The sequence below is a fragment of the Leucoraja erinacea genome, chromosome 4 (assembly GCF_028641065.1).
Source record: "Leucoraja erinacea ecotype New England chromosome 4, Leri_hhj_1, whole genome shotgun sequence".
NCBI lineage: Eukaryota > Metazoa > Chordata > Chondrichthyes > Rajiformes > Rajidae > Leucoraja > Leucoraja erinaceus.
The window spans coordinates 99805252-99823701 of record NC_073380.1 but is presented as its reverse complement, the minus strand read 5'-3'; the positions used below and the strand labels follow the sequence as shown (position 1 = coordinate 99823701).

Below are 18450 nucleotides of genomic sequence, written 5' to 3'. Positions count from 1 at the left end.
GGCCAATTCTCTGGATGCTTTCTAGAGAGATTTAGATAGAGCTCTTAAAGATAGTGGTCAAATCAAGGGATGGCGATTGTGGGGAGGAGGCAGGAACGGGTCTTGGGGTACTGATTGTGGATGATCAGTCCCGCATTCCCATGATCACAATGAATGGCGGTCAGCAAGCAGCCGGCCGGGCGGCAACCTCTCCACCGCTCCACCGGTCCCTGGCTCGAAGGGCGGCAGAATGTCCTACTCCTGCACCTATTGTCTATGTGATTTTTGCACCATTAATGCATTCTGGGAAATCGGGTCTTGATTTGATTCTACTAAATGCATGTTGTGTATATGCATATAGGCTGCTGGGAATGCACATTGATATCAAATAAAATATGATGCAATTTTTTCGAATAACTGTGAACAAAACCTCTTATGTTGATGGAGGGTTAAAGTCTACCTTGACAATGGATTTAAAGTCCTGATGTTACCAAGGCCGCAGTTGGAAAATTCTGGGCCTTTTTCTACGCTCTCTGTCAAAGACAGCTCCCACCATGCCCCTTTCCCCTTCCCCAATCTTGCCACCCACTCAGCAAACTCAGTGCCCTGGAGTCCTTTGATCATCTCCCACACAATCAAGGTACACAAAAATGTATTTTTAAAATGGAGATTGACAGACTCTTGATTAGTAGGGATATCAAACGTTATGCCTACTGCCCTCCATGCGATCCTCCCTCCCTCTCTCCTTTTACTTCTCCCGTGAACATTTCCACCCCTTCCTTATCAGGCTCTGACTTATTTCTGAGTACCCAGTCTTGATGCAGTGTTTCACCACAAAACATCAACAATTCCTCTCTCCCCCTCCACCCCTCTCCCTAACCAAGAGAGTCTTGCATAAATCTGATCAGATGTCCTGCACAACACCGGTTTATTATAACATTTCAGGCATTTTACTATTTCTAGAATATCTCGCATTTTAACCTACGACTTTCCTAGTTTTATGTTAAGAATTTGGTTAGCACTGTTAGAGAATTTGCATTAGAGACTTTTCTAAAAATTCTCCCTTGACTAATTAAAATTATTTTCAGTGACTGTGTGATTGCCTTTTTAGGATAACTAAGGCATTAATAGAAGAAGATGGATCAAAGTGGAGAGAAAAGTTGTCACCAATCCCAGTGGTCCCTGTCTCCGCACAAGTCCATAGAAGGGAAGATGATTCTCTAGCCACTGTAATTGGAAACAAGTCCCAGATTACCTGTGGAGACACAAATAAGATTCCAAATTATAATCATAGCACAACAGATCACAACCTAGGTATGAAAGTAACTATTTGATATTAAAGTATTTGATATTTGAAATCATAACCTCAGAGTGCAGGTTGGTTACAGACCTACGGTAAGCATTATTATCGCACCTGGGATGGAAGGCCTTGCAGGTGTGTGGGGCAACCTTCAGCTAAATCTTCCTGCTTACATTGGCCTCAGCCAATGACTGATAGTACAGTCGCTAACCATGTGCACCTTGGATCAGTAGCAACGCATTCAATTCTGAATCCCCCACTGTCAGGTGGCAAATATGAGTAGAAACTGTGCAGGCTATGACGAAAATATGCGTTTCGGGCCGAAACCCAGGTTTCGGCCCGAAACGTTGCCATCTATGGAGCGAAGCTGAAATGCAACGTTTCGGGCCGAAACCCATTGGGTTTCGGCCCGAAACGTTGCCTATTTCCTTCGCTCCATAGATGCTGCTGCACCCGCTGAGTTTCTCCAGCACTGTACCGCTGCTGTCTACCTTCAATTTTCCACCATCTGCAGTTCCTTCTTAAACGTATAAATGTCAGGCTGTTGCTCCAGTACACTACTGCAGGAGTAATATGTTGTCGGAAGTGCCATCTATGATTTAAATTGAATTATCAGACTCTGATTTATGAGATTAAAAATTCATGTAGCAAATTCATTCAGCCAGAAGTGCCAAGGAAATGATTCATCTCAACCGCTTCCTAAAACAATTGTAGGAGAAATCATATCCTTATTATTATCCTTATCGATATCCTTTTAATAATCATAAACATTATTATCCAGTTATTTTGCTCTAAATCAGTAAATTGATGGAAGGTGTCATCATCGATGTTGTCAAGTGGCACTTCATCAGCTTATCAGTGCCATTTTGGGTTTCACCAGGACCATTGGGTTCTAAACCTCAAGATGGTCCTGGTTAAAATGAGGACCGAGGAGATTACATTCCAGAAGTTAGGCAAGAGAATGCCTAGCCTTGACATTTTCACCCCATTTAATGGAGTGCAGTTCAAGAAGTCCTAGTAAAATCAAAGTCAAATAGCATTAAGGAGAAAACACTGCAATGTTGGAGGCATAATTTGCATAAAGGAAGATGATAGTGGTCATTGGTTCTACCATCCTGTCCCCAACACATTATTGAAAGAATTCCTCAAAACAGTTTCTCAGGCCCAGCCACCTTTAGCTTTATTAATGATCTTCCATTTGTCATAAGGTCTGAAATAGGACGTTCATTTACAAATGAAAATATATCAAATCTATAATTCAGCCCCTCAGAAAATGAAATGGCCCAGGCCTGTGTATAGCAAGACCTGGGCAACATATAAGCATGGGCTAATAGTTGGCCAGTAACATTTGTACCACAAAATTCCCAGGCCATGACCCTCTCCAACAAGAGAGATTATAACCACCTGTACATGATGGTCAGTAGCATCAGCACCAACATCATTATAAAAAAAATGTAGCTGGAGCCCTCGTATAATGTCTGTCGCTACATGAATCGCTCAGTAATTCACCCGAGCCCTTCTATCTTAAAGGCACCAAATCAGATATTCTTCAACAATATTCATGAAGCTTGATATTATCCAAGACAAAGCAATCTGCTTGTTGGTGCCACAACCTCCATCATTGTAATGCGGCTGCACAACATGCACTCTATAAAAACGCATATATAAATATAATAAACTTTCCAGTCTGGCCTGTAAATGTTTTGCTCTTCCTTCATCATTGCTGGATTTAAATCATGGAACACCCTACCATTATGGAAATAATTTCACAAGAAAGATTGCAGCGGTGCGAGTAGGTGTCCTGTGGCAATATGGATTTGTAATAACTGATGATCTGTGACGCCCACAATATTACCGAATAGTAAAAGGCTTGGGTAGAGTGGATGGGGAGAGGATGTTTCCACTAAGGATAGTCCAAGACCAGAGGGCACATTCCAAGAATAAAAGGGCATACTGTTAGAAAGGAGATGAGAAGGATTTTATTTTAGTCACAGGGTGGTGAATCTGTGGAATTCATTGCCACAGATGGCTGCGAAGGCCACATCATAAGGTATTTTTAAATCGGACATTGACAGATTCTTGATTAGTAAGGCCGTCAAACATTATGTGGAGAAGGCAGGAATATGTGCTGAGAAGGAACGATAGATCAGCCACGAATGAATGGCAGAGTCGACTTGATGGACTGAATGGCCTAATCCTGATATGTTATGAAATTTTGAATCTGAACAATAAATATTAGAAAGATTGAATTTTAGACTCTTAAAGTAGGGTGAGAGGAGGAGCCACGGGGTGGATTAAAGGTTCTATAATATGTTCACATAACTAATTCATGGCCACCATCAGAGGAGTGAAACACCTTAAGGTAAATTATCCAGATACTGAGTATTAAATAATACCCTATATTTAGTTATTTGCATGCACCTTCCCAAGGTAATAATGAGAATATGAGATATTCATATTAAACAAATTAAGATCCTTAATCCCACATGCACTATTATTGTGCATGTATTCAAAATTCCAAATATAGAATAATTTACAATTGTTAATTCTTAAACTTTACAGCGACTGCTTGGATTTAGATAGGGAGGAATGCTTTCTTTATTTTTTTCAATAGTAAAAATTATTGAGAAATAGTTTAATGTATAAAATATGCATATATAATGATCCGTCTTTGTATTGTAAATATCTGAACTTTCTAAAGTTATATATTGCATGGTTTTTAGAGCTCAAACCTTTCTTAATCAAAATTTGTTTTTTCTTGCATAAAATTCTTGCAGGTAAAAATATAGAAGAGCATTTCATTTCCTTGAAGCAGGAAGGGAACAGTTTTGTGAAAAGTGCACAGTACAAGGAAGCCATTGCAAAGTACAGTGAATGCTTAAAACTTAAATCTAATGAATGCACGATTTACACAAACAGGTAAGCAAGCATATCTACAAAAATGTGTTTGTACGTAACCTGCCTTTACTCATACATAAGAAGTGGGATGTAATGTAATGTAATACAGCTGGGATGTAATGTTAAAATTGTACAAGGCATTGGTGAGACCAAATCTGGAGTATGGTGTACAATTTTGGTCGCCCAATTATAGGAAGGATGTCAATAAAATAGAGAGAGTACAGAGGAGATTTACTAGAATGTTGCCTGGGTTTCAACAACTAAGTTACAGAGAAAGGTTGAATAAGTTAGGTCTTTATTCTCTGGAGCGCAGAAGGTTAAGGGGGGACTTGATAGAGGTCTTTAAAATGATGAGAGGGATAGACAGAGTTGATGTGGACAAGCTTTTCCCTTTGAGAATAGGGAAGATTCAAACAAGGGGACATGACTTCAGAATTGAGGGACAGAAGTTTAGGGGTAACATGAGGGGGAACTTCTTTACGCAGAGAGTGGTAGCGGTGTGGAATGAGCTCCCAGTGGAAGTGGTGGAGGCAGGTTCGTTGGTATCATTTAAAAATAAATTGGATAGGCATATGGATGAGAAGGGAATGGAGGGTTATGGTATGAGTGCAGGCAGGTGGGAGTAAGGGGAAAAAAAAAGTTGTTCGGCACGGACTTGTAGGGCCGAGATGGCCTGTTTCCGTGCTGTAATTGTTATATGGTTATATGGTTAGGAGGTAATCCATAAGAATAGCACGAAAATTTACCGTAACGCTCCCTGACAGCTTGAAATCTGTCCAACTGGGTATTTTAGGTTCATTAGGTAATGGGTTTAAGGTAAATAAGCTGCTCTCCTTCAAGTGATTAATCCTTTTCATACAAGCCATATTTTCTCTTGAATATTTAGACAAGGAAATGTAACAGGAGATTCAATTTTGAGCAAGGAATGAAACCCTATTTTCACTTTTACCTAATCTGAAGAAATATTATACCTTCCATAAGGTTACATCCTGTATAGATGAGATCAGGAATGCAGCAATGTGTAAGGAATATTCTTGTAGTTTTTTATTCCATTGCATTTGGAAGGCCCCCCTCCCTGCCAATATTTAAATACAGTATGTTTAAGAAGGAACTGCAGATGCTGGAAAATCGAAGGTAGACAAAAATGCTGGAGAAGCTCAGCGGGTGAGGCAGCATCTATGGAGCAGAGGAAATAGGCAACATTTCGGGTCGAAACCCTTCTTCAGACTGATGTAAGGGTGGAGGGGGACAGGAGGGGCGGGAAGAAGAAAGGAAGAGGCAGCCCACTGGCTCTCCGTCTTCCTTTCTTCTACCCCCCCCCCCCCCCCCCACCCCACCCTCACATCAGTCTGAAGAAAGGTTTCGACCCGAAACGTTGCCTATTTCCTTCGCTCCAAAGATGCTGCCCCACCCGCTAAGTTTCTCCAGCATTTTTTGTCGATTTAAATACAGTAGTTGGGCAAGAAAGTGAAGGAAATTTTTTTATTTTGATAAATTTGGGACAATTAGTCAATAACAAACAGCTTAAATTTATAAAGTTTGTTAATGTCAAAAAGATGTTATTAATTATGAGAGAGAAAGTTGGAGATGATGGCCTGTGGTGGTAACATTGCCTGTATTCTGAAATGGAAGTGAGCCATCCTCCATCTCAAAGGCCAGCCTAAGAAAAATAAACAGAGTTTTAATTTCACGATGAAGGTGCTGGCTAGTCTTTATGTATCCTCTTGATTTTTCTTACTCGTTGCTTATAACATTTGTATTAGCTGAGAATTTCTGAAAATCTTTCAAAGCATGTCATAGAAAAGTATCAAATCAAATCAAAACTGATCTATTGTTCTTTACTTTTCCTAGAGCATTGTGTTTCTTGAAACTTAATCAATATGAAGAGGCAGAAGCAGATTGTAACACAGCTCTGCAGGTGGAGCCCATGAGCATAAAAGCATTGTATCGAAGGGCTCTGGCTTATAGAGGATTGAAAGTAAGACAGCGGATTAGTGACATCAAATCAATACTGGAATTGTATGCACTACAAACAATAATAGTAAAGAGGTCTTTGGATAGAAATGGATTATAGCAATGATCTACATCAACTGGTTACATTATTTATGGCAGAATTAGACAACCATGTTCCTTAATTCAGGGCCAATATGATATAAAAAAACATCCCACCAAGCCCATATCGTGTTTAAAGTTGACACATTCATGGAAACAGACGTTGCATACTTGGACCACGTCATGCCAGAATTTGAAGGGGAAAAAATGATTTTTGAGGTGCCAGCAGACAAGAAGCACAGTTTCAAACATAAATACCAGCGGCAAAATAATTGAATTTGGACTCCCTTTAGTCAGTGACTGTTGAGTAATGCACATTGTTCAGGTATGTTTTCCCGTGGTCTAATAATAGTTACTCTTGTAACTATGGGCACATTTAATTACATTGTCATTCCGCATCTTTATAAAAGGTCGGCAGGTGATCTTAGACCCTGCCTAACCTGTTTTACCTATCTCCCAGTCAACTTCCTGCCAACCCACCAGAGCTATTGCTGTTGTGTTGAACTTTCCATACAGCCCAGTGCCAGAGTAGAATCTACAACCTGTGACCTGGATTAGGGGAAATAACAAAATGTATGGAAACTTTGTTCAGCAATTTGGGTCATAATTCACCAGATTAGCGTCTGGTTCTCATTAAGGCCCTCCTTTTTGTACTGACATGCCTGAAGATGTTTTTTTGCTCCACACCCATTTAAATGAGCCCTGTGACTAACTTTCAGCACTCAGAGTTCCATTCAATCCTTTATACTAGTTCCCCCGCTCAGTCCTCTTTCTTTCTGCACTAGGGTGGTCAGAGACTATGATTTAATATGATATTCCGTTTAAGCAGAATCCTCTGAAAATCTACCGATATTAGCTGGGCTCAATAGACAATAGACAATAGGTGCAGGAGGAGGCCATTCGGCCCTTCAAGCCAGCACCGCCATTCAATGTGATCATGGCTGATTATCCCAAGTCAGTACCCCGTTCCTGCCTTCTCCCCATATCCCCTGACACCACTATCTTTAAGAGCCCTATCTAGCTCTCTCTTGAAAGTATCCAGAGAACCGGCCTCCACCGCCCTCTGAGAATTCCACAGACTCACCACTCTCTGTGAGGAAAAAGTGTTTCCTCGGCTCCGTTCTAAATGGCTTATCCCTTATTCTTAAACTGTGGCCCCTGGTTCTGGACTCCCCCAACATCGGGAACATGTTTCCTGTCTCCATCGTGTCCAAACCCTTAATAATCTTATATGTTTCAATAAGATACCCTCTCATCCTTCTATACTCCAGAATATACAAGCCCAGCCGCTCCATTCTCCCACCATATCACAGTCCTGCCATCCTGAGAATTAACCTTGTGAACCTATGCTGCACTCCCCAATAGCAAGAATGTCCTTCCTCAAATTAGGGGACCAACACTGCACACAATACTCCAGGTGTGGTCTCACCTCTTGTTATAAAGGCCTTCCCAACTTGACACCATTTAGATAGTAATCCAGAACAAGGGGTCACAGTTTAAGGATAAGGGGGAAATCTTTTAGGACCGAGATGAGAAAAACATTTTTCACACAGAGTGGTGAATCTCTGGAATTCTCTGCCACAGAAGGTAGTTGAGGCCAGTTCATTGGCTATATTTAAGAGGGAGTTAGATGTGGCCCTTGTAGCTAAAGGGATCAGGGGGTATGGAGAGAAGGCAGGTACGGGATACTGAGTTGGATGATCAGCCATGATCATATTGAATGGTGGTGCAGGCTTGAAGGGCTGAATGGCCTACTCCTGCACCTAATTTCTATGTTTCTATGTAATCTGCCTTCCTGTTTTTGCTACCAAAGTGGATAACTCATATTTATCCACATTAAACTGCACCTGCCCACTCACCCAACCTGTCCAAATCACCCTGCATTCGCATAGCATCCTCCTCACAGTTCACACTGCCACCCAGCTTTGAGTCATCTGCAAATTTGTTAATGTTACTTTGAATCCCTTCATCTAAATTAGTGATGTATATGGCATATAGCTGCGTTCCCAGCACCGAGCCTGGCGGTACCCCACTAGTCTCTGCCTGCCATTCTGTAAGTGACCCGTTAATCCCTACTCTTTGTTTCCTATCTGCCAACTAATTTTCTATCCAAGTCAGCACTCTACCCCCAATACCATGTGCCCTAATTTTGTCCACTAATCTCCTATGTTGTGATCTTATCAAATGCTTTCTGAAAATCCAGGTACACTACGTCACTGACTCTCCCTTGCCCATTTTCCTAGTTACATCCTCAAAAAATTCCAGAAGATTAAGGGCCTGTCCCACTGCGGCAACCTAATTGGCGAGTTTAGAAGTGTTTGCCCTCGACTCATACTCGCAACATGGTCGACACAAAGTCCTAGGAGGTCTTTGTAAATCTCAAAGTCAACTCTTCCAAAGATTGATTAACTTACACTAGTTTCCTGGAATCAAAATTTAAATATCATTTGTATAAAAGCTTTTTGATATTCCTGTGGCAAATCTAAAACAAAATTGTAGTTTAAATTGCAATTATGAGATCACGACACTTTCAACTCTGTAAAATGATTTTTTTCCCCCCCCAGAACTACACAGCCAGTATCGATGATCTCAATAAAGTACTGGAACTTGATACACATGTCACTGAGGCACAGAAAGAATTGCTGGAGGTATCTGAAATTTTGGAAAAAATAGGCAGAAGCGGATCTCTCACTAAGACCTGCAATCAAGAAAAGCAGAGAAAACATATACAGATACAGGAGGTATATGTTTCATTCGATATCACCTGATAAAATGGAAGGATGCATTTAATTCACCCAAACATGACACTTTACATTAAGTGGATTCAATCTACTATAAAATCACTAGAAGGAACTGCGTAACATATGTAGTCAAGAGGCAGACATGAAATATACTTGAAGATAAGAAAGCTATCAAAAGAAAGACCTAGACGGCTGCAAATAAGGTCTATTGGGGAAGTGGAGGCTATTTGTTCCAAATATCTGAGGCCTGGCCCGGCACGTGAGATGTCGCCAAACGAAAGTGGACACTCTGGGGAGGATAATGATCAGCACCCAGCTCCCGCTGTGAGTCCGCATCACACTGCCAGCTCCAGCCCTCCTCCTGTGATCCTCCTCGCTAGTTCCTGCCCGCCTTCCCCATGATACCCACCTCTCCCCCATGGCTCTTTCTCCGAGCTCTCTCTTCCCCCCCTCCCTCGCCCACAAACCCCTCTCCCCCCATAACCCCCTCGCCCATACACACCTCTCCCCCCACGATCCCTGTCTTTTCTCCGACCTCTCTCCCACCTGCCCACACACCCTTCACCCACAATCCCCCCCGCCCCCCCCTACCCACACAACCCCCTCCCCTACAACCTCCCCGCCAACACACGCCCTCCCCGCCCACACACCCCTCCCCGCCCACTCAGCCCCCTCCCCCGCCCACACGCCCACCCACCGCTGCCCACTCAGCCCCATCCCCGCCCACCAACCCCCTCCCCGCCCCCCACAACCCCCCCCCCCCAGCCCCAGCCCCGCCCACACATCCCCTCCCCTGCCCACACAACCCCCCCCGCCCACCCACCCCCTCCCTCACACCCCCCCCCCCCACCCACACACCCCACTCCACCCACACCCCCAACAAAATCCGTTTCCACCATTCACCTGTTCCCCAATCGCAACCCGTTCTCTCAACACAATCAATCCTTCCCACGTGGGTGGGGCAGTGGGCGCTTCCCGGAGCCAATCAATCCTTCCCACGTGGAGAGGAGGGGGTAAAAATATCACTCTCTCCTTACTCCCCTTGGTGCTGCTGATCGCATTGGCTCTCTTTCACCTCTCCTTCCCTCTGCTTTTCCATACCCTCAGTCACTCCCTCCCTCACCTCTCCCCTTTCGCACTCCCCCACCAAAGACAATGTTTAAATAACATTTCTTCTCCTCCCATCCCCCACTCCGTCAACTCTCATGACTCTGTATTGGCAGCAGAGATCACATTGTGATGTCATTTTCAGTTTTGGAATGTTCACTGCAGCGTGTGACTGAGATCCCATTGTGATTGGATGACTGAGATGCCATTGTGACATCATCACTGGAAGCTGCTGGAAAAGTCTTCCACCCACAGGCAGTCATTATTTTCAACGTTAGCTTTTTTAAAAAACTTTAAATATCAATAACGTGAAATATAACATCAAAAGTGAAGAAACCTGATACTAACGACCACGGGGAAAAAGCAGAGTAAGATTCTGCAAACATTTTTGCGCTATTGTATATCATTTTGGCGTAGTTCTGATCTTCCAGACAGACAGACAAACAAGACGAGACTTAATATTTAGATGAACGATCAAAATTGTACATAAGAAGCAAAATTGTAGGTTTACCAAATAAATTTAAATTTAACTTAATGTGCATTTTTATCAATACTTTCACTTTTTGCTATTTTGCTTCAATTACGTAGAAATAAGGAAGTTTATTATTTTTTGTGGAATGCTAAAATATTTGCCACTGCTATTTGTTCCAGATTCGAGTGGAATGCCAATTTTAAAAAGCAGGCATATTAATATTTAAATTTAAATATTTTTCTGGGCATTAAGTTTAATCAAAGTAACAAAAGATTTTCTCATTTGGGTTAATCCAATATCTCTGCTTTATTTTGGGTCTTCAAGAAAGTGTGGGCATTAGATGAGTGCATTTCTACTTTCAGAAGTCAATGGATTCTCAGCCAAATAAGCATTCTTATACTGTGGATTGTGAGTTTGGCTAGCTGCTCAAACTTCCATAATTAGAATAGTCACTTGGAATACTTTGACTAAAATTATTTAACTCAATGCAGACCTTCCTGATGCATTTTTATGGATGAGTGTTTAACCCAGGATATCAAATTATTTTCTTAGCTTAACTTTTAACATATGGGTTCAACGAAATAGACACATCTTAAAACTATAAACATAAAATGAAACTGCAGATGCTGGAATTCTGAAAAAAAAGCAAAATGCTGGGGATACCCTGCAGGTCATAAAATATTTGACGAGAAAAAAACAGAATGAATATTTCAAGCTGATGGATGACTCTTCATTGATTTATGTTGTTCTGCTTTTCAAATTTATTTTTTTCTAATCTATGGATTCTCACCTCTGATTCTTTTTCAATCAATTCAGCGCTTCCCAGGACTAGCTTCACTCTCTTCTTTAAATTTGATAATGTTTCCGTAAATGTCGATCTTCTGTGAAACAATATTAAGTTATTGTTGATACCAGAGTGCCCTGCTGTGGTATTTCATTCCATGGGTAAAAGTGGTAAAGCTCATTGATATGTAGTGGTCAGTATGCCTCATTCATTAACGCGCAATGTTTAAGAAAGAACTGCAGATGCTGGTAAAATCGAAGGTAGACACAAAATGCTGGGGAAACTCAGCGGGTGAGGCAGCATCTACGGAGAGAAGGAATTGGCGACGTTTCGGGTTGAGACCCTTTTTAAGACTGATGTCAGGGGAGGGGGTAGAACAAAGAAAGAATGTAGGTGGAGACAGTATAGTGGGTGAACTGGGAGAACTGGGAAGGCGGGGGAATGGACAGTGAGAGAAAGGGCTACCTGAAGTTAGAGAAGTATAAGTCAATCTTCATACCGTTGGCGTGTAAGCTACCCAAGTGAAATATGAGGTGCTGTTCCTCCAATTTGCGCTGAGCCTCACTCTGAGAATGGAGGAGGCCCAGGACAGAAAGGTGAGATTGGGAATGGGAGGGGGAATTGAAGTGCTGGGCCACAGGGAGATCAGCTAGGTTAAGACGGACTGAGCAATAACATACCACATCCGTAGAATTCTCCCCTCTGTACTCTGGGCTGGAATGCGTGGTAGAGGTAGCAGGTGGGGAGTAATAACGTTACTGCCTTTATATGTAAAGTTCTTAAAGGCCATTTCTGTGATTGCTTTCCTATCTAGACAGTATTAAAATCTACCTATTGACCTTATCACTACATATAAGCACTCGACCTTTCAAAATCCAGCGAGTTTGCACAGTAGAAAACAATCATACATTGTTGCCATGTCTCCCACAGCATTAAAGGTTTAAATTTCTTCCAATAAAAATCCTGCAATAGCAGAAATTTTAGACAGTGAAAGCAGTACTGAGATCGTGAGACAAGCATGATGAGAAGTCCAAATCTTAATCAGGCAGTCCGCTTGTAGGTTCATTCTCTGTCATTTTGTCCACCTTTCTCAAATACAATAATCTATCTTTAAACAATATTTTTGGCATCTTTAAGTTTCTTCCAGTTTTTGTTGATATGTAATCTTTCAGTTTTTTTTCCATTTTTATCTCTTAAAAGGTCGCTGATAGTGATGAAGAGGAGAATGAAGTCAAAACTACTGAGTGTGAAAATATTCCGAATCTTAATGTTGGGAAAGAGGATTCTGTAATAAATGACTGCACTTCACATAGAAAAGAAGCTTTTGAAAATTCTTATTCGCCTTCAAAAAAAGGATTGTTAATTTCAAGCCTGCGAATGCATCTGAATTTTGGCAAGCACTGAATGATTTACAGGCTGAGAACAATCTTTTTGGATGTGCAGAGTTGCTAAGAAATGTAAAACCAGAAGATTTACCATCCATGATGAGTAATAAACTGGAAGCTGATGTGTTCACTATGATTATTCAGGCTTTGAAGGAACATCTTTTAGAAAAGTATCCCAATCTTGTGTATCAGCATCTTGTTCACCTGTGCAAAGCAGAAAGATTTCAGGTATGTGTTGCTTAAAGTATTGTTATTTTAAAAATTGCTTAGAATTTACTGGTGTTAACATAGAAACATAGAAAATAGGTGCAGGAGTAGGCCATTCGGCCCTTCTAGCCTGCACCACCATTCAATATGATCATGGCTGATCATCCAACTCAGTATCCTGTACCTGCCTTCTCTCCATACCCCCTGATCCCTTTAGCCACAGGGGCCACATTTAACCCTCTTAAATATAGTTTGAATTATATGTCTGAAAAGACACATGTATTCGGATTGTCACAAAATTCAAAGAATGTCTTCAAAAGATGTCTTCAAGTACTTTATTCCCGATGTTGGGGAAGTCCAGAACAAGGGGTCACAGTTTAAGGATAAGGGGGAAATCTTTTAGGGCCGAGATGAGGAAAACATTTTTCACACAGAGAGTGGTGAATCTCTGGAATTCTCTGCCGCAGAATGTAGTTGAGGCCAGTTCATTGGCTATATTTAAGAGGGAGTTAGATGTGGCCCTTGTGGCTAAAGGGATCAGGGGGTATGGAGAGAAGGCAGGTACAGGATACTGAGTTGGATGATCAGCCATGATCATATTGAATGGCGGTGCAGGCTCGAAGGGCCGAATGGCCTACTCCTGCACCTACTTTCTATGTTTCTATGTATCTATTTTAATTCAATTACATTTACATTCACTAGTTTACAGTTGGAACTGTGTGAACGTTGTAGTTTCCCACAAACAGCGATGGGAGCAGATAATCATCAAAGATTATAAAGGATCTATTTGATAATCATTACCAAAGATAGGTCAAAATGCTGGAGTAACTCAGTGGGACAAGACAGCATCTCTGGAGGGAAGGAATGGGTGACGTTTCGGGTCGAGACCTTTCTCCAGACATGACGATTGATGGAATATTACATTAGTTAGTTCATCATGGATGACTAAAAATGTATAAACAGATGCTAAATAAACATTTAAATAGAAATACTGGAAACGAGAATAATCTCCCAGCTCTTAGAAACATAGAAAATAGGTTCAGGAGTAGGCCATTCGAGCCTGCACCGCCATTCAATATGATCATGGCTGATCATCCAACTCAGTATCCTGTACCTGCCTTCTCTCCATACACCCTGATCCCTTTAGCCACAAGGGCCACATCTAACTCCCTCTTAAAGCTCTGTACCGCTCTCCTTTTATATCCTTTTATTCCTTTCTCCTTCATATATTTATCTGACTCACTCTTGAAGCATCTGAGCCTCAACCACTTATTGTGGCAGCAGTTTCCATTTTCTAACCCCTCTCTTCAAACCAACATTTCTACTGAAGTCTGTCCTGGATGTACTTGTGACTTTATATTCCCTATGTCTACCCTCTCAATTTTGATAATTTTTAAAAAGAGTTCACTGCACACTTGATCATTGTTACTTTTTTGCATGTCTTTCATTCATATGTTCTACATCACCATCTGTCCCTCTCATTTCCCTTTCCCTGGTTCACACCCTGAAGAAGGATCTCGACCCGAAATGGCACCTATTACTTGTCTCCAGAGATGCTGCCTGAGCCACTGAGTTACTCCAGCTTTTTATGTCTATGGTGATTAATGGTCAGTGTGGGCCAAAGGGCGTGTTTCCTAATGCCCCTGTCCCACTTAGGAAACCTGAACGGAAACCTCTGGAGACTTTGCGCCCCATCCAAGATTTCCGTGCGGTTCCCGGAGGTTTTTGACAGTCTCCCTACCTGCTTCCACTACCTGCAACCTCCGGCAACCACCTGCAACCTCCCGGAACCGCACGGAAACCTTGGGTGGGGCGCAAAGTCTCCAGAGGTTTCCGTTCAGGTTTCCTAAGTGGGACAGGGGCATTAAACTACATTTTTTTTTTAAAGATAGGGATCAGAATCAAAGAGGATGTCGCCCCCCACCCAATAGTCAATGGGAGATGGAGGAACATGTGTATATAGGCACATATTAGAGAGATGCAATAAAATGAGGGTTTTGGTAATGGAGAATTTCAGTTTCTCACATATTAACTAGGATTGGGAAAGGCTGAGAAGAGCTGGTACATTTTATGCATTGTGTAAATAAACTAATGTGAGAAGAAACATTACTGGACTTTATTTTGGCGTATGTATCTGATCAAGTAAAGGGAGTGTCTGTGGAGGATCATTCTGGAGATAGTGACCATAACTTTTTCAAGTACCCATGCATTCCCTCTTCTCCCCAACTAGTTGTCCTACTACTGTAGTTCCACTGTCCGTATCTTTGTAACACTTTGTCACCACCACATCCCCAGCCGACAATGGGCATCATGGGCTCCATCCTTCCTTTGTCATTTGTTACTGGCCCTGCTTTCTTCTTGCCTTTTCCTATCTCCAGTTCTGTCCCCTCACCTTTCAATCTGAAGAAACGTCCCGACCCGAACCGTCAGCCATCCTTTTTCTCCAGGGATGCTGCCTGACCTGCTGAGTTACCTTGTGTGTATCTTATACATAGATACATAGACAATAGGTGCAGGAGTAGATCACTCGGCCCTTCGAGCCAGCACTGCCATTCAATGTGATCATGGCTGATCATCCACATCAGTACCCCATTCCTGCCTTCTCCCCATACCCCTTTATTCCACTAGCCCTAAGAGCCCTATCTGACTATTTTGAATGCATGCAGTGAATTGGCCTCCACTGCCTTCTGAGGCAGAGAATTCCACAAATTCACAACTCTCTGTGTGAAAATTTTTTTTCCTCATCTCAGTTCTAAATGGCCTACCCCTTATTCATAAACTGTGGCCCCTGGTTCTGGACTCCCCCAACATCGGGAACATGTTTCCTGCATCTAGTGTGTCTAATCCCTTAATAATTTTATATGTTTCTATGGTCCTCTCTCATCCTTCTAAATTCCAGTGTATGCAAGCCCAGACGCTCCATTCTTTCATCATGTGGCAGTCCTGCCATCCCGGGAATTAACCTGGCGAACCTACGCTGCACCCTCAATAGCAAGAATGTATTTCCTCAAATTCAGATCTTTGGTATAAAACAGCATCAGCAGTTCCATTCTACACATTCTATATATTTTAAAGTGGTTATGGAAAAGGACAAGGATGAACCAGTAATAAAGATCTTAAATTGGGGGGGAAAACATTTTATTTTAACATAGCGATATGTCTTCCTCTTCAAGACAGCCTGATAATGCATGTGTGCGCCTAACATCAGTTGCATGAAGTTACTAGCAAAACATCTAAGGGAGAGGATTAATTCATGAATGATAGGGTTTTGAGGAGGAAATTCAGGAAACGTTCCCCTATATATGAGGTCGATGAAACAAAAGGACATAGATTTGGGCTAAGAGATTTAGAGGGAATCTGAGGGTGGTCTTTTTTCCACCCAGAGTGTAACTACTTGGAACAAACTGCCTGATTGGGGGAAGCTGGGTCACTGATAGGATTTAACAAGTGCTTAGAGCACTTGAATCGGCAGAGGGCCATAACCAATTGCCGGGACATGGGATTAATTCAGAAGGGTGACCACTGTATATCAACCAGCCATGAAATATTAACTCCTCCTGACACTTTTTAGATCCTCCCCTCCCCCACTCTTTCCAGTGCATATAGCAGAAGGATGCAAAACAAGTACAGCATGATGTTTCTGATCTTTTCCCCCATCTCCCTCTGAGCACCCTTCTTCCAAGCACAAAGTACAAAAACAGACATCTGGCACTGTTAATCTCTGTAATCGGAATGATTATTCCAATGGTTCCAGAGAGCATGCTGACCGGTTGCATCGTGGCTTGGTTCGGCAGATTGAGTGCCCAGGAGCGAAAAAGACTACAAAAAGTGGCAAACACTGCCCAGTCCATCATCGGCTCTAACCTTCCTACCATCGAGAGAATCTATTGCAGTCGCTGCCTCAAAAAGGCTGGCAGCATCATCAAGGACCCACATCATCCTGGCCACACACTCATCTCCCTGCTACCTTCAGGTAGAAGGTACAAGAGCCTGAAGACTCTGAACATTAATAGCCCGTTATCTGTTTATTTGCACTTTATCTGTTTTATTTATTGATGTGTGTATATATTTATACAATGGTATATGGACACACTGATCTGTTCTGTATTCATGCCTTCTATATTCTGTTGTGCTAAAGCAAAGCAAGAATTGCATTGTCCTATCTGGGACACATGACAATAAACTCACTTGAATTTTGAATCTTATTCAAGAAGTGGGATGTAATGTAATGTAATACAGCTGGGATGTAACGTTAAAATTGTACAAGGCATTGGTGAGACCAATTCTGGAGTATGGTGTACAATTTTGGTCGCCCAATTATAGGAAGGATGTCAATAAAATAGAGAGAGTACAGAGGAGATTTACTAGAATGTTGCCTGAGTTTCAACAACTAAGTTACAGAGAAAGGTTGAATAAGTTAGGTCTTTTATTCTCTGGAGCGCAGAAGGTTAAGGGGGGACTTGATAGAGGTCTTTAAAATGATGAGAGGGATAGACAGAGTTGATGTGGATCAGCTTTTCCCTTTGAGAATAGGGAAGATTCAAACAAGAGGACATGACTTCAGAATTAAGGGACAGAAGTTTAGGGGTAACATGAGGAGGAACTTCTTTACTCAGAGAGTGGTAGCAGTGTGGAATGAGCTTCCAGTGGAAGTGGTGGAGGCAGGTTCGTTGATATCATTTAAAAATAAATTGGATAGGCATATGGATGAGAAGGGAATGGAGGGTTATGGTATGAGTGCAGGCAAGTGGGACTAAGGGAAAAAAGTTGTTCGGCGCGGACTTGTAGGGCCGAGATGGTCTGTTTCCGTGCTGTAATTGTTATATGGTTAAGTGTCAAAATAGTGGTTGCCCGCAGTTTTGGTGTAGAGTCTGAAGAGTCATTTCTCCTTCACCTTAAGTGTTTCCCTTATGATTTGATGGCATTTCCCATTTATCCCAGTGGCCTGATTCAACCCAAAAAAATCCGTCTTGAGTTGACAACTTGCAAGATTAAGTTACTCGTCTAATTCATCAAACAGGTATTAGACTCACTATCTTCAAAACAATAGGACTAACATTAGAGGTTCAGGAAGACTTCTGGATATTTCCAATGCATGAAATATCATGCTAATGAAAAGAAGGTGAACTATACACTAAACACATGTTGAAATGATGCACATTGTCAAATGCACTTATAAAATTAAATGACAGAGAAGTTATTATAGCTTGTATTTAACCTTCTTGAAACTAATTTGCGACAAATAATTGAAATATATTTTATTTTTGTGCAGATTGCATCAGTGATCGTTGGTAAAGGGAGGGAACAGGAGCAACAACTCTTTAGTAGTCTGTCACAGATGAAGAGCAATGAGTTCACCTCTGAAGATGTAAAGAATCTAGCAAGAAAATATGATATATAATATTTTCAAAGAGCCAATTTAATATGGAACTCAGGTGGCTTGGACCTACGGAAATTGTGTGGCTTGCAATCTGCACACTTTTCCACTCACTTCTACATTCTTAATTGTTAATTCAAACTAAAAA

General features: G+C 41.7%; 1 protein-coding gene across 1 annotated transcript in view; it reads left to right on the top strand.

Moving 5' to 3' along the window:
• Positions 1-18450, top strand: part of LOC129696726 (sperm-associated antigen 1-like) — a 112657-nt gene extending 94207 nt beyond the window's left edge. The window contains 7 exon segments of the mRNA XM_055634861.1: positions 1091-1293; positions 4057-4198; positions 6029-6155; positions 8794-8970; positions 12534-12689; positions 12692-12946; positions 18198-18450. Of these exon segments, the coding sequence (XP_055490836.1) occupies positions 1091-1293; positions 4057-4198; positions 6029-6155; positions 8794-8970; positions 12534-12689; positions 12692-12946; positions 18198-18326 (1189 nt within the window). The 3' untranslated portion in view covers positions 18327-18450.